We start from the raw sequence: 14,648 nt of genomic DNA, 5'->3' as shown, positions 1-14,648 counted from the left end.
CGGAACAGATGAAACGCAAACACGTCCTGGTTGGACCATACAGAATTAAACATCAGTGGGGAAATGTGTTGAAGGCTCCGAGCCGTTGCTGACTGCTCTGCCTCTTTGCTATTTATCAAAGCAAAATTGCCGGCGGCGTTTGCGCCTGACACAATCATGGCAGATGAACGTCCAATTCGGGAGGCTCGTGATTGAAATCAAATGTGACGCGAAAGATCAATGAGAGCAGATGAGGCCACTTTGACGAAAGGCTGTTGTGTTGAGCATGTCTCGTGTTGTGTGTTCATGACCTGAATGTCAACATGTTTATGTTTAGGTCTCACCACTGAGCATTACCAGGATGACACGCGACTCTTTGGAGGTACTTTGCCCTGAATTTTTTTTTTTCCCCGAAACGCTGTCCAATCAAGTTCAGATCCTCACAGGATGATACGAATTAGATGCATCGAGACGCCTCAACTTAAGACGGTGGTACGCACAAATACCGATTTTTAGAGCTTCGATAACATTTGAAGTTGGGCGATTCAAATGAATATTTTAAGTTTTGCTTTCCCGCAGTTCACAACAAAGAAATGAGAGTTTACGGAAGGAACGGTTATGCCTTTTATGGAACCCCAACTTGCTCGCTTTGTTGCGCTAGCTAACATTGTTGCCATAAATTTCAGGAACTTAAATGACTGTTTTGGGCCCCAGAATACAAGTTGTGTTTTTCCCTGAGTACTACTAGCGTGGAAACCGTTCTCCTTGTCATTTTTATTGCGCTTCCCATGTGCTTCTCGTCCACTTTCGCTATCACGGAGTGCGTGGCCGTGTTGACCACACACGTAAGGATTTGTGATTGTAAACATGGAAAAGGTTGAACGTTCACGATTGTCAGCTGCTTTCTGAGCAGAACCGGGAGGAAAGAATAAACACACCTTACACCACAGGCTAATCGCTTAGAATTATTTTTGGGAGTTATGTAACACTTAACTGTCTTTCCTGACTTTACAGTAGGTGACGACTCAAATCAGGCATTTCTCTTTTATTTTAGTCGATGACGTCCTGACAGTTACCGTGCAGTATAGTTGTCTAGAAAAAAAAAAAGATTTGTTTTTTCAACCATAATTTTACCCGCTCTGCATGCTTTAAATCATGATTTTTTGAAAAAAGAAAGCTTAAATTGTCGTTATTTTACATTCGCTACGTGCGTGTACTTTGTACTGCATTTTCATCCATATTGATATATCTTCAATATTTATATGACTATAAAAAGCGATAAAACCTCATACAAACCACAAATCAGGGATTGCGCAATAAACAAGGAGATAAATTTCCCCCAAATCCGCCACGGATGAAACACAACAGAGCTGGGGAACACTTTCAATCATTTTTTTTTTCCCATCGCAAATAATTCTAATCGAACCTGAACTAGGCATGTTAACTGTCATTCAATTGTGTCAAATTCGTCACTGTGACGAGTAATCGCGCAAGATTCACAAAAGTCTTTTGCCAAGGTCAGTTGGAACTCCATGTTCGTATGCACTGTTTTCGCAAATATTTTGTGGAAAACTGAATTTTTCAGGTTCCACTGTATAGTTGTGTCATCATTTTGCAGTCTCAACAAACCTCCGGACAACTTTTTTTCTTTATCAGTTACATTTTTAGACACTATTTTGCCCGTTACTAAGCTCCAGCCCCCGAGTCCAAGAAGAGAAAATCATCCTTCTATGCCAAAGCCTTAAAAAAAGACAATCGCTCTGATTTATGGATCCAAACTTGGAACTGATTGGTCGCAACAGAGAAGGCAGTAAATTGAAGACGATACAATAAAACCTTCAAGCTCCAGGCATCTTGGGTGGGTTACCTGGAGGAAATTGGTCCCACAGCTCCAGTCATCTTACATCCGGTATTGTTTCATTGCTATCGAACAATACAGGGGTCCTTTTTTTTTTGGACAGAGTTGGTGACATCAGCTGAATTTGCGCTTACGACTGAATGTGTTGTAGTCTATCACTGCCGTAGGCTAAGGTGTTACAATTACAGTAGAGATATGTTTGGAAAAAAAAAAAGATGAAGTACAATGATAACGTGAGAGAGCCTTGTTGTGCAGTGTCGTGATGTATTCTTACGTTGTCATTTTACAAAAATATCTTTCAAAATAAATACCTCCAGGATTTTACTTTTGAAAAAAAAAATGCACCAGAAGCCTGCAAGTAAGAGTCTTTGTAACTTCCGCGAACAACCCAGGCTAAACTTACATACTTCCTTGACGCATCACTTTGCTATTTAGACGGTGCTTTGGCGGCACCTTGTGGCATCTTAGTGTATTTCAAAAAGAGTGCAAATACTGTAAATGCACTATAAAAAATTCAACTTGTATTTTGGGGTTGGAAAAAAAATCGGTTTAGTTTGAAAAACGTTATAAATTCCTGACATTTAAAAGTGAGCGAGTTGTTTTCACCCATATTTTGAAGTTGAAGTCCCATTAAAGGGACAAATGTGTCTTCTTTCTTTGCTGTGAAATGCAGGAAAGACGATTGTCAGAACAGCAAAAATTGCCCAACTTAGAATGTTTTCAAATTCCGTTGCGTTGAAATTTTGGGGTCACCCAACCTTTTTTTTTACACCGTAGATATGGAAAGGTTACACTGAGGGAAAAAAAAAGCCAAATCGGTAAATTTGTGAAAAATTACCGAATGCGAGAAGCTGGCAAATTTGTTGAGTCGACTTCGACACTCCCATCCCGAATTGACGCCTTCCAGGCTTGGATATGAAATGAGCTATTGTCTTGCGTCAAACTCTGTGCGTCTATTGTTCAGTGTTGCCCCTTGTCCTCCAACAAACAAACCTCTTCAATCCTCCCGCCCCCTGGATTGCCTTTTTCTTTTTTCTTTTCATTTTTAACCAGCCTTCCTGTTTCCCGCAGCTTACATCGAGGACGTGGCGCGCTGCGTGGATCAGAGCAAGCGGCTCATCATCGTCATGACGCCCAACTACGTGGTGCGGCGCGGCTGGAGCATCTTCGAGTTGGAAACCCGCCTGCGCAACATGCTGGTCACCGGCGAGATCAAGGTGATCCTCATCGAGTGCGCCGAGCTGCGCGGCATCATGAATTACCAGGAGGTGGAGGCCCTCAAGCACACCATCAAGACCCTGACCGTCATCAAGTGGCGCGGCCCCAAGAGCAACAAGCTGCACTCCAAGTTCTGGAAGCAGCTGCAGTACGAGATGCCCTTCAGGCGCACCGAGCCCATGCTGGGCCACGAGCCGGCGCTGGACGTCAGCGAGCAGGGCGCCTTCGGCGAGCTGCAGACCGTCTCGGCCATCTCAATGGCGGCGGCCACATCCACCGCCATGGCCACCGCCCACCCGGAGCTGCGCTCGTCCTTCCACAACTCCTACCACACCACCGTGAGGCAGAAACACTACTACCGCAGCTACGAGTTCGACCTGCCCGCGGGGGGCACCCTGCCGCCGCTCTCGTCGCTGGGGAGCCAGCACACCTACTGCAACATCCCCCTGACGCTGCTCAACGGCCAGAGGCCGCCCGGGAAGAGCCGCGAGCACAGCCTGGAGGAGGCGCACGCCAACAACGCCATGCTGCCCCTGCTGCCGCGCGAGACCAGCATCTCCAGCGTCATCTGGTAAACCCGCTCGCAAAGCCGGGAGAGTCCACGCGGTAAAAGTCCTTTTCTCTTTCTCCACGGGAGACGCCCGTTTCCCCCCCGTCTCCCCTCCCACTGAAAGGACCGACACTCTGTTTTGGGTCATTTTCTACGTGGTGATTTGTAAGCGTCCAAGGACACTCGCGTAGAAGAACGCTCTGGTGCGCGCACACTAACACACTCATACACACGTATGCACACACACACACACACACATGCATCCATCCACGCAAAAGGAAAACAGGGTCTTGTACATATACGGCATCTGCATTCATTTGTAGCATTCCTCTTCTGTTCTCTCATTCACACGTCTGTTGCCTTCTCCATCCTAGGAGTTTGCTTTAACCTCCAGAGGTGTATATTTTTATCACTGCAGTATTTTATTTTTTTTGGTTTTGTTTTTACTATTCAATGCCCATGTGCTTGTTCGAAAAGCCAGTTATGCAGTGTACTCTTTCATTTGAAATAATTGCATTCTTTCTAGGTTTCCCTGGACATTTTAACAGCTTCCAGGAGCTGTAATGACTTTTTTTGGGGGGCGGGGGGGTTGACCTGTAAAGGGTGTATCTACTTTTAAAAAAACGGTGTATCACAACAACAACAAAACAAAAAAAAAACATAGAATATGCAAAAATGAAAAGTGTGGGGCTGAGAAGGAGGGGGTGGGGCTTGTCCACATCAATCAGCTCCCTGCAGCAGAAGAAGAAGACGTTTGGTATTTTCTATTTGAGACGCTGTTTGAGAATGCCTCACCTTAAAAAAAACAGAACGTGTAGATTATTTTAAAAAAAATAACTCTATTTTTATAAGCAGTTGCCTGAGGACTCAAATTTTATTGTTTCATCCACCACGGGAGGACAATTCAGTGTTTTGTACACGACGTTTGAATCCCACACAAACTCTAATCATTCTCATTGTTTGTTTTGTTTTTAAAAGGAAAAAAAACAATATTCACATTCTGATAACTACTTTGGTTTCCTATGTAACAATAATTCATGTTTAAGGCAAGAAAAAAAAAGAGTACATTTGTGTTCAGGGGGCAAAGACTTTAGATATATTTGAAGGTGTGACTTTTTTGAGTATGCATAGCAAATAGATCTGTATTCTATATATAATATAGATATTTATATAAATATATCAACACAATTTTCACGTGGAGAGAAATGTCTATCTTTATAGGAACACGAGTCCTGATCAGTTTGCCCCTTATACTTTCTCACTGCACATTAAAAACAACCTTGATTTCCTTTGTACGCCTCCCCTTTTGTGTGCAACTCTGCACAGTAAAATTCAAAAGTCTCGGAACTCCGTTGCGAACCAAAACAGCAGCCCCCCCCCCCCCCCCCCCAACATGTGACGTACGTCCCTCAGATGAATTCAAGGACTGTCGGAAAGTCTCCAGTGTTGAACAGGATTGTACTTGACGTGGAGACAATTTGCGTTTCGGGGATTCAGACACACTCCACAATGCTGTGTATTCCTATTTCGCTGCGGAGGGGGGGGTCACATTTCTTGGCGTTTCCCCAGCCTCCATGCATCTTCTATGCTGCTTATGCTCACAAGAATCACGGACGAGTGGTTGGAGTGGTTGCCAGCTATTGTCAACATCACACAAAATTGCTCCATAAAATCTTTGAAGACTCGAAAAGGCGCTTGGTCCGATTTGGCTGTGCTTTTTTTTTTTCTTCGTAATGTAATGCAGAGGTATCAGATCGAGACTTGGTCGCGACAGATACTTATGTGACCTGCAATGGGCTGCGTAATGCCGAAAGTCAGCTGGGAATACCTTTATGAGGGTGAGCGCTATTGAAAATGGGTGGATGAAGTTTTGACAAAAATGCCTGCAGGTAAAAGCCCCACTCTGAATAAACACTTCACCAGGTCCGCAGCTGAGTAACCGAAGACTGCTGACGGCTGAACTACTGTGTGTGTCTCATCGGATTCCTTTCCATGTGAGTATAAAACACATCAAGTACAGTATCTGGTGTACTTTACATCTAAGTACATGCACTCTCACTTGAAATAACGCACCTCAATGACCTCATAGTGGACTTGGATAAACGGCTGTCTTCCAGTCTATAAACGTCATTTCTCCAATTAAAACAAGCACACTTCCTGTTTATGCACTAACGTTGCACTTCATGGCCAATCCGGCATTGCACTCTTGCTGTGAGGAGTCCATTAGGTATAGTTAAGAGTTATAAGACAGAACTGCTTGTCAATCATTGCACTTCCTGTTTGGGAAAGCATGCTGTGTCTATTGACACGTAAGTAGACAAACTAAAACCATTCACATTTCTTTTCACTGTTGCACAAGTAATCTGATTATTTGTATGATTGCTACATAAATGCTGCCAGACAGTGCCATCTCCTGGGGATTCGCGCACACAGACAATCTTTAGAATGAATGGTAAACAACACTGCAACACCACAGAGGAAAAGTCAAAGTAGGCCAAAATTAAACAGTAAAATCAAGAAATAATAGTTTACCACTCTAATGCTGTGTACACAAATGCAGGAACATTAGCTTCCCCTGTTAATCCTTGACTTCTGACCTGAATCTTAATTCTTCATGTTTGGAGTCACGTTTGGTCATCCATTCCTCTGACCTTGTGGAGCTTAGTTTTGTTTTGTTTTTGTGTCAAGTCACTAAACTTCACAAGCATTCTGTCTAGTATATCCCTACATTTTCTAACATTTATCCTCATTAGGGCCGATACCTTAGCTGATGACTTCGGCCGCGAAATGGGATACACCGTGAACTTATTGCCAGTCGATGTGGTTCCAATTTGCTTGCAATTGGATGAAATCTCTCTCAAAATTGGTCTTGATAGGGCCCCCTGGAAATGTGCAAAATGACCCTAAAATGGCTGCTTCAAACCAAAATGGAAGACTTTGTGTGTCTTTTCAGACATGGCCATAGAGTGCTATTACAATAGAGGGCGCCAGGTTGCATGAATATTATCAAGACATGAAATTTTAAATTATTTTATCAGATGGCTATATCTTTTTTTGATGAGCAGGATAAACTTTATCTACTATTTAACCGTTTCAGTAATCTGTGTTTTTTTTTTTAATTTGTGGCGCATTTCTGCCCTGGGGAGCACAAAAATCTTTACCAATAGATTCGTTGAAAGTTTCACATGGACATTCGCACCTCGTCCAAGAAATTGGAGCATATCTCTCTGAATGTATAACAAACGTAGGCAAGAATAAGAATATTCTGAGTACGAAAGACCCATCGTGTGTACGAATGCGTGGGCGTCGGTGTGAGTGACAGATCATACTTATCTACCTACATTTTCATATTGCACCACTAGAGGGCAGAAGAGATTTGTTGCCAATCGGTACAGTATTTGCTCATCTGATAGATAGCACTTTTTTTTAACGTCTACGATCCAGACACTGTATATTTTTAACTAGACTATACATCTACTTTTAAAAAGAAATATGTGGACGGATGATGTTATTTTCTTCAACCACCTGATAAAATGAAATTCAGCGCATTTAATCTACCTTTTTTTTTTCACAGTACAAATACTTATTCTTCTATTTTCAACAACCTTTTATTAAATATGTCACACAATTAGACTTGCTCTCCTCCTTACAAATGCCACTTTATTTGTCCTACATGCAGTATTAGTTTACCCCCTTTTTTTAACACATTTGGCTGTATTCCTGTCATTAGAGTAGCACTCAGCATTATACTTTGAATCTCAAAGGAGTTCTAAAGCCAACGGGGAAAAATAAATATATTCTGTGACTCGTGCTTTGCCTTTTCTAGGGAAAAAAACCCAAAAACAAATCAATACTATGACAATAATATTGTATTTTTAGGGAAAATTGGTGGACTATTGTGACAATAAAACTATATTTTTAAGCAAAAATGACCTAGAATGAAAATAGCCATTTTTTTCAAGGATAAATGGTTTGACAACATAGTTGTTTTTTTAAAGGAAAAAAAATAACTTTGGAATAATGCTACAATTAGGTTTTGTTTTGGCGAAAGGAAAAGGCATACTGTTATAAAGTAGTTCCTTTTTGACAACTAGTTAAGTGTCAAAGAAAATGTTTTACTTTACAATAAAGCTGTATTTATGTGAGGATTTTTATAGTCATTCTTTAAATTATTTTTAGTACAAAAAAAGCTAAATATCAAGTCTATATCTAAAATCTGGTGCCACTTCTTGTTTATAAAATGATGTACGTGTGGTGCGTTTGTCACACTCTGGTGGTAGCAAATAAAATTCAAAATTGAAAAAAACAATCGTTCCATTCCAAAAATACTACATTTGGGTTTTGATGGACGTTTTGAATGCATTTCATCGCATTGTGCAAGTGTACCTGTTAAGGCTCAGTGAATGCTGATTCTACTTTAATGAAGCCTCCTGCAGGCTCACATTTGTCACAATGGAGCTTTATCAAAACGTAAACAAGCTGCTGGCCCAAATCAGTGTGACCCAAATTCACTGAAGGTAACCGTGTGAGTTTTGTCAGCCGTTTATCTGCATGTATCACGTATCACCGAGGTCAGCTGACCCTGTGGAAAGTATGTCAATAACAGCACTGAAGAAGAACACTCGAGGGAGTTTATTTTAGAAAAATAGTTTATAAAACAAATAAGTTAAGCTATGAATTACAGTGGCTTGCTTTAACGTAACATAAAGCATTCACACACACACACACACGCATTCCTTTTTTTTTGTTTTTTTTGGTAGATGCTTTTCACTTGTCCAATAAGAGCTTTACAGTCTGTCGGGTAACCGGATGGTCACATATACTGGAGGGCTTGGAGTATTGTGTTACTTCCCGTAGAACATCTCCATGAGCACCTCCTCAATGTTGACGCTGCCAATGATGGGCTTGAAGAAGAGCTGGGCCACCACCGACGGGCTGATGGACCTCAACATGGACAGGGCGATGAGCAGCTTGGCGAAGCGCGTGGCATCCTCGCGGTGGATCAGTCGGACGTGCTCGTTAAGGGCTTGATGAGCCTCGCGCCGCAGCGACTGAATGTACGGCAGGCAGCGGAGACCCTCCAGATCTGAAAAGACATAGAGGACGAGAGGGAGAAAAGGCAATGTTAAGAGATGGCTCCAACTTCCAGTATGATGGTAATACACAAATTTCGGATAACTCATACATCTGTGCAATCTAGTGATATCCAATACATGATTTACTTATATCTTCCTAAAATAAATGTGCCTAACATTTAAATGTTTACTTAAAAGGTTTATTTGGGGGGGGGGGGGGGGTCATTAAAATGTTAAACAGCTTTAGGAAATGCAAATGTCTATTTTTCTTAAATAACATCTTTATTATTTTTCTTTTTTTAATTTCTCTCTTTCCCTTTTCTTTTTTAATTGAAATGTTAAGTAACGTTCGGTAGAATATTATGCCCAATTAAGTTGTCAAATAAGTTTCTTTAACATTCAAATACGGGGTATATTTTAACGACTGACGAATGGTCCTGATCTCGGAAAAGAGATTTGCTGTTGTTGTTAAAAAACAAAACTTTAGGGGCACCCTGCATCAGGTAAAAATAGCCCTTCTTTGGGAAGCTTTTGAGTGTATTGAAAAAATTGTTCCAAGATTTTTTTCTCCAAACATTGCATTTTTAAATGAAAAAGTAAAATTGGTATCATAAGTTATGTGTGTGTGTGTCAATAAGAGACCTTATGAAAAGAATAACAAGTTGAATTTTAACGATTTGGTGTACAGCTGCATCCATATATAGTTTCTATTTTTAAAAAGTATAAAAATATATAGATGTAACATGATTTTATGACATCAAAAAAATACCACAAGCATTCGTGTGTTTTTCATTTATGTTATTGCTGCTTTCATTGAAATGCCGTGCAAATGTGTCCCTGATATTCTGGCCAAATAGCTACTCAAATACGTACTTTTGACATAACCGTGAACTTGCGGGTGACTTTCCAAAAGCGGTGTGGTGAACACCCCCATTTAGGCTGCCCAGAGTGTTGCCCCTCAAGGGGCTGACGGACTTACCCGGGTTGAAGAGCACGGCTCCCTTCAGGTAGGCGTACTCCTTGGTGCTGATGTCCACACTCCAGCACTTCCTCAGGAAGCCTCGAATGGCCTCGATGTCGGCCAACGACACGCCGGCTCCCCCGCCTCGACTCGGATCGGCCACCGCCACCGCCGCCGCCGCCGCCTCGCTGTGACTCTGGGGCGCCCCGGTGAGGATCCGCTGCAGCATGCTCGGCTCCACCGTCTCCGTGGTCTCGAAGTCCACGCGGTCCTGCGCCAATCCCAGCACCAGCAGGGGAGCCCAGCCGCTTCGGATCAGGACCACCTGTTCTTCCTCGGGCAGTTCCCTGAAGCACGGCACGTTCTTGACGAATCGCAGCGTCTTGACCAGGATGGCGGAGGCCGCTTTGCATGTCACCTGCGGGGAGCTGAGGACACCGCGACGCCGCGTTGCTGCGCAGGAGCACCCCGCCTGCTGCTGCTGCTGCTGCTGCTGCCGGGGCCCCTGATGTCGCCACGCCGGCCCGGAGGCTACAGACGAGGCGGATGAAGAAGACGGTGAGGTCCTGTGGCTGTGGAGTAAATTCTGTAACGTTTCATGTTGCTGTTGTTGCTCCTCTCTGTCACTCTTAAGAATGCTGTAAAGGATGCTGCCGCCGCTACCGCCGCTGCTCTTGCTTTGGAGGTTCGCACCCCGACAGTGACAGCCCTCCAGCGTCGTGGCCATGACCGCTGGCCGGAGAGCGCGGCGCGTCCCTCGGCGGAGGTCAGTGCGGAGGAGGCGCCGTTTAATTTAGAGCTCCAGATAGCCTCCGAGCGAAGGGCGACGCGCTGTTTGGGGGGCAGGGGGGGGGCGCTCCCGTGTGTGTGCATCCACTTTCTCCGCTTTTTTTTTTCTTCCTCCACTCACATCCGATGGTCTTTCCGCCTCCCACAAGTAAAAGGTACCTCCCTCGCTTTATTTTTCCTCTCTCCCTCTCGCTATGGGCAAAGGTACTGTCCCCGTTACTGCAAACCGGTCAAGGTGCTGTAAAGGATTAAGCATTCATGTGTAAATTGAGGGTTTTTTTCAGTGGATGGTTCTTATTTACGAATGACAAAAGGAGAGATGGAATCCTTTAATGCAGTTTATTAAAAGCAGAAAGAAAAAAAACGTCTATACCTCCGAACGGATGAACGAGAACACAACCTCCTTTCAGTAATGAAAACACTTCCTGCTTCTCTTTAGCCAATCAGACGCAAGCAACATAAGAATGTTTCACCAATTATTAAACAGAATATAATTTAGATAACTATAACATAAAACAATATAATGCTCAAATATAAAATGAAAATAATGAATAATTTAACATAAGCTTACAAATGTTTATCATCAAATGGAAGCAGGCCGTTATTTGCGCTAATAAGGACCCTAAAATGCTGACTGGGGCTCACTATCGAACAAATGGATTGTCTCAAGGCTTATTCTGTCACTGTTAAAAACACGAATGGACATTTAACACAGTTTCCAATTCAACCACTTTTGTACTCGCATCTTCGAAACGAAAAGCGTCACTCGTGTCATCTCGCCTGCATGCTCCATCAGCAGTGCTACTGTAACTGGTAGGAGCGTCTGGCTCTTGCTGTTGTCAGTCGAGAAGCTTTGGTTGTTTTGAAAACAAGTGCTTGTTATCTCTTGCCTTTTCTTCTGCAGTCCACGGCGATAAATTCATTTCAGTTTCTTTCAGAATCTGTCTTTGAGAATAGAGTGTTTGATTCCTACAGTCAATATCAATTTTATCTTTTTTTTTACCCTGGTAAGCAAACATGGGTGAGAAGTCATTGTTTATCATACCACCCACAGTCATGCTTTCATGAAATAAAACGAACACACAACCTTGCTTAAGACATTCATTACACAAGCAGAAGCAAACCGAAGTAAAAAGCGGCATTGAGAATTGTGAAGAATTTTTTTTTTTTTATTCAAAGTGATATTTCATTCTTCAAGTCATTAAAAAAGTCCCCCACACCCAAAGTGATGTCCTTAAAGGTTATCAAGTTCTTAAGTACAAGTACGCAAAGAGAGGTCCTTGAAACTAAATTTTCAAAGACGAGTCCTTAAAATTATGTCTTGGAAGCTAACTTCTAAAAAAAATAGTGATTAGCTCAAAGTTCTTACAGACTAGTGGCCACTGAGAAGGCATTAAAGCTAACTTCTTAAAGACCAGTGAAAGAAAAGCTAGGAGTAATCTTTGAAGCTAAGTTCTCAAAGACTAGTCCTTAAGGTGGTACCCTTAAAGAAGTTATTGCGCTTAAGGCTATGTTCTTTAAGACAAGAGCAAAAACAAGAAATCAAAGAGAAGTCCTTTCTGCTAAGTACTAAAAGCTGCGTCCCGCAAGACAAAATTTTAAACCAAAGTTTCGGAGACTAGTCCTTAAAGGTAAGAACTCAGAGGAAGGTTAAACTTTGCGAATACAGGCAACACCTTAATGCTAATTCCTCCTTTGCAAAAATACCTTAGTTTTGAAACCTCAGTTCTTAAAGCAAAGTCTTTAAAAAAAACAAGTCCTTCAAAACAAATTCCAAACGCTTTGAGTTTAACAAGACACGTCTTCAAAGACTAGCACTTTAAAAAGTTTCGTTCAGATTCTTAGACAAGATGTTAAAAATAAGTCCTTAAGCAGCAAGTCCTTAAAATCTCAGTCGGCTCTACCCGCAGCATTACCTTGACGCTGCGTCAGTGTTGTTTATAAGGCAGGAAGTTGGTCCCCCTCCAAAAAAAAAAAAATTATATATAGGGCAGTGACAGATCTGAAGGCTTAATTATTTTAGGGACAATTTATACGATTTTCCACGAGAAAGAAGCTGGAAGAGGCGAGCTGTGAAGGCCAGCCAACAACCTTGACTCGGACACACTGATATTGATTCAACGGAGAAAACAGGAGCTGGTGAATTATGATGTCATGACTCAGTGCTCTCCTTGCCTTTGTCACTAAAGAGGAATGAGGAGCTGCAGCGGTAGAGGAAGGAAGGGATGGGGAGATGGCTGGGGCGGAGTCAGGCTTGGAAAAGACACTTGTGGATAAAGCAGATGAATTAGCGCTTTCGCCTAATTGTTCCTCAGAGGGAACGCGGTTGAGCGACCTGAAACCTGTGAGCAAATAAAGACAAACGCACCCAACAACGAAAGGCGTTGACAAGTTTTGTGGAAGGTAAAAGTCAATGTCGAGTAGGGGAAGTGTAGCGTGTGGCCCGGCGTTGGGGTCAACCGTCACGTGCGAGAGCTTTGTTGCCTTTTGTAAAAGCGGACACAAAAACGGCACGTTCGCATTCACGCGCAAGGCACAAGCGCGACCCCCGCAACCCCTTGCGTCACCTCGAAGGTCGACGTGAATGAAGTCGGCGTCGTAAAACAACAAGAGAAAAAAAAAACACGCTTTTGCAGAGGCACTCAGCAACACATTGTTGCCTCCGCTGAAAATCTTTGTATTGATGGAGCAGACGAGAGAAAGCGACGAGCTTCTTTCACATGTTTATATCAAGGTCGCCGCGGGATAAACAGCCTTCACTCAGTTCTTCTCTTGCGCGCTCAAGGCCCAGCCGGCAGCGCTTATAAAAACGCTCCCGTCTCAAGGAGAGATGACATGATGTCTTGTTGCAAACACGCCGTTACGAAATCCAGCATCAGCCCATCCCCGGTACTTGCGTCCCGTATACTGCGCGAGGTGTACTTTGAGCTCGCCACGGTGTACCTTTGGTGAGCTAGTGGCTCTTACTTCGCCTTGAGCGCATTACTTGCCGCCGGACAGGCGTCGTTGACGATGGCGACTCAACGTGACCACAAAGAAACATGTTCAAACTCAAACTGTGATGATGGCTGGATAACGTCTCTGTCGGAGTAAAGAACAGAAATGAATTACAGAATTGGAGTGATGCGATGACGACGGAACAAATCATTCTTGTTGACTGAAAAAATGTTTAAAAAAAAAAAAAACATTCAAAATGTTCCGAGTATTTTGTCACCATTTTTCATTTTGTTAAAATTCACGATTATTGAATGTTTTTACAAATTTGGATGTGGATCTTGACCATTTTTTATTTTTGTCTCCAAATAAAACAAAAATGGGCTTTTGGGCTGCTGAAACGAATTCCCGCCATTGGAGCCCCTGTAACACCCCCCCCCCCCCCCCATTTGCTTGTGCAGGGCTCAGCATTTCTGGAAGATGTGAACTCACCAGTGAAATCGAGAGGTCAGCATGACCAAAAGACGATGGCTCCCTGGCACGTTCCCGGCGGCTCGGCCTTGGAGAAGAGCACAAGGTTTTATTTTTTTTGTTTCCTTCAGCTTTGACACCCACAGGCACTCGAAAGGCAGCATGAGAGCACAACTTTGTATGATTCAAGGCTTTGCACTAAATGACTTGCCCTGCAAAAGTCTTGCCGAGCATTGTTTGTTGATTTGTTGGGCACTCTTCTGGCGGTTACCATGGCGACTGCCTCCATTTTCTCTCATCGCCGCGGCCGACATAAAGGAGCGTGTCCTTGTCTCTATAATAGTTACAAATTGAATACTGCACTCTCCAAGGACTCGTGTCGACTTAGAGCACTGTGAAAATGTGTTCGTGCATTAGAGAAGACCAGCTGAATAAACAGCAACTTTTTTGAACTTTTTAATTTTTTTAACTTTTTTTCATAGTTTTCCATTTTTGGGAGGAGCAGAACAGATGGCAAAACCATGTCAAGCAGGACAATTTAAATGGTTGTAATGATGACATGTTCTTATGGGACATTGCATTCGGTAAACACAAAGAACTCTATTAAGTGGACTATGTCATCAAGTTAGGAAAAATATATATATTTCAAAAAACACATTGTCAATGTCTTTGAAATAATTAGGTACTGTATTCGTACACATAATCTATTTTCCTGTCGCTTTATTTGGCCCTCTGACCAAAAAAAAAAAACAACCCACACTTGATCCTTTTTAAGTTGTAAAAACACCGCTCACCACTAGATGGCACACATCG

At 42.8% G+C, this 14,648-nt stretch overlaps 2 protein-coding genes and 1 long non-coding RNA gene across 6 annotated transcripts in view; 2 read left to right on the top strand and 1 right to left on the bottom strand.

Moving 5' to 3' along the window:
• The window catches only part of il1rapl1a (interleukin 1 receptor accessory protein-like 1a), a 178,511-nt gene extending 173,623 nt beyond the window's left edge, over positions 1–4,888 (top strand). For 2 of the 4 annotated variants that reach the window (XM_086124363.1, XM_086124362.1), the window contains exons 11-12: positions 317–361; positions 2,909–4,888. In XM_086124363.1, the coding sequence (XP_085980489.1) occupies positions 317–361; positions 2,909–3,630 (767 nt within the window). In that variant the 3' untranslated portion in view covers positions 3,631–4,888. The remainder of the gene's footprint in view (positions 1–316; positions 362–2,908) is intronic. The other 2 variants (XM_086124365.1, XM_086124364.1) reach the window with 1 other exon arrangement.
• A 3,340-nt stretch (positions 4,889–8,228) lies between these two features.
• On the bottom strand, positions 8,229–10,700 carry nr0b1 (nuclear receptor subfamily 0, group B, member 1). The gene is made up of 2 exons (XM_086124521.1): positions 9,660–10,700; positions 8,229–8,691 (listed from the first exon to the last, which is right to left on the bottom strand). Exons 1-2 carry the CDS (start codon positions 10,366–10,368, stop codon positions 8,450–8,452), a joined length of 951 nt encoding a protein of 316 aa, XP_085980647.1. The 5' UTR covers positions 10,369–10,700; the 3' UTR covers positions 8,229–8,449.
• Positions 10,055–14,287, top strand: LOC147198296 (uncharacterized). The gene is made up of 3 exons (XR_015102365.1): positions 10,055–10,199; positions 10,276–10,407; positions 13,826–14,287. It is a non-coding gene; the product is annotated as an uncharacterized LOC147198296 (long non-coding RNA).
• The last annotated feature ends 361 nt before the right edge of the window (positions 14,288–14,648 follow it).

The sequence above is a fragment of the Hippocampus guttulatus genome, chromosome 11 (assembly GCF_054856545.1).
Source record: "Hippocampus guttulatus isolate MCC_2025c chromosome 11, RoL_Hgut_1.0, whole genome shotgun sequence".
Lineage (NCBI taxonomy): Eukaryota > Metazoa > Chordata > Actinopteri > Syngnathiformes > Syngnathidae > Hippocampus > Hippocampus guttulatus.
Note: the sequence above shows the minus strand (reverse complement) of the source record. Positions and strands in the feature narration are given on the sequence as shown.

Excerpts from the sequence above, each read along its gene's own strand:
- nr0b1 (XM_086124521.1), bottom strand. The coding sequence starts at position 10,368 with ATGGCCACGACGCTGGAGGGCTGTCACTGTCGGGGTGCGAACCTCCAA. Across the intron at positions 8,692-9,659 it reads AGCCGTGCTCTTCAACCCGG|ATCTGGAGGGTCTCCGCTGC; the intron begins GTAAGTCCGTCA and ends ATGTCTTTTCAG.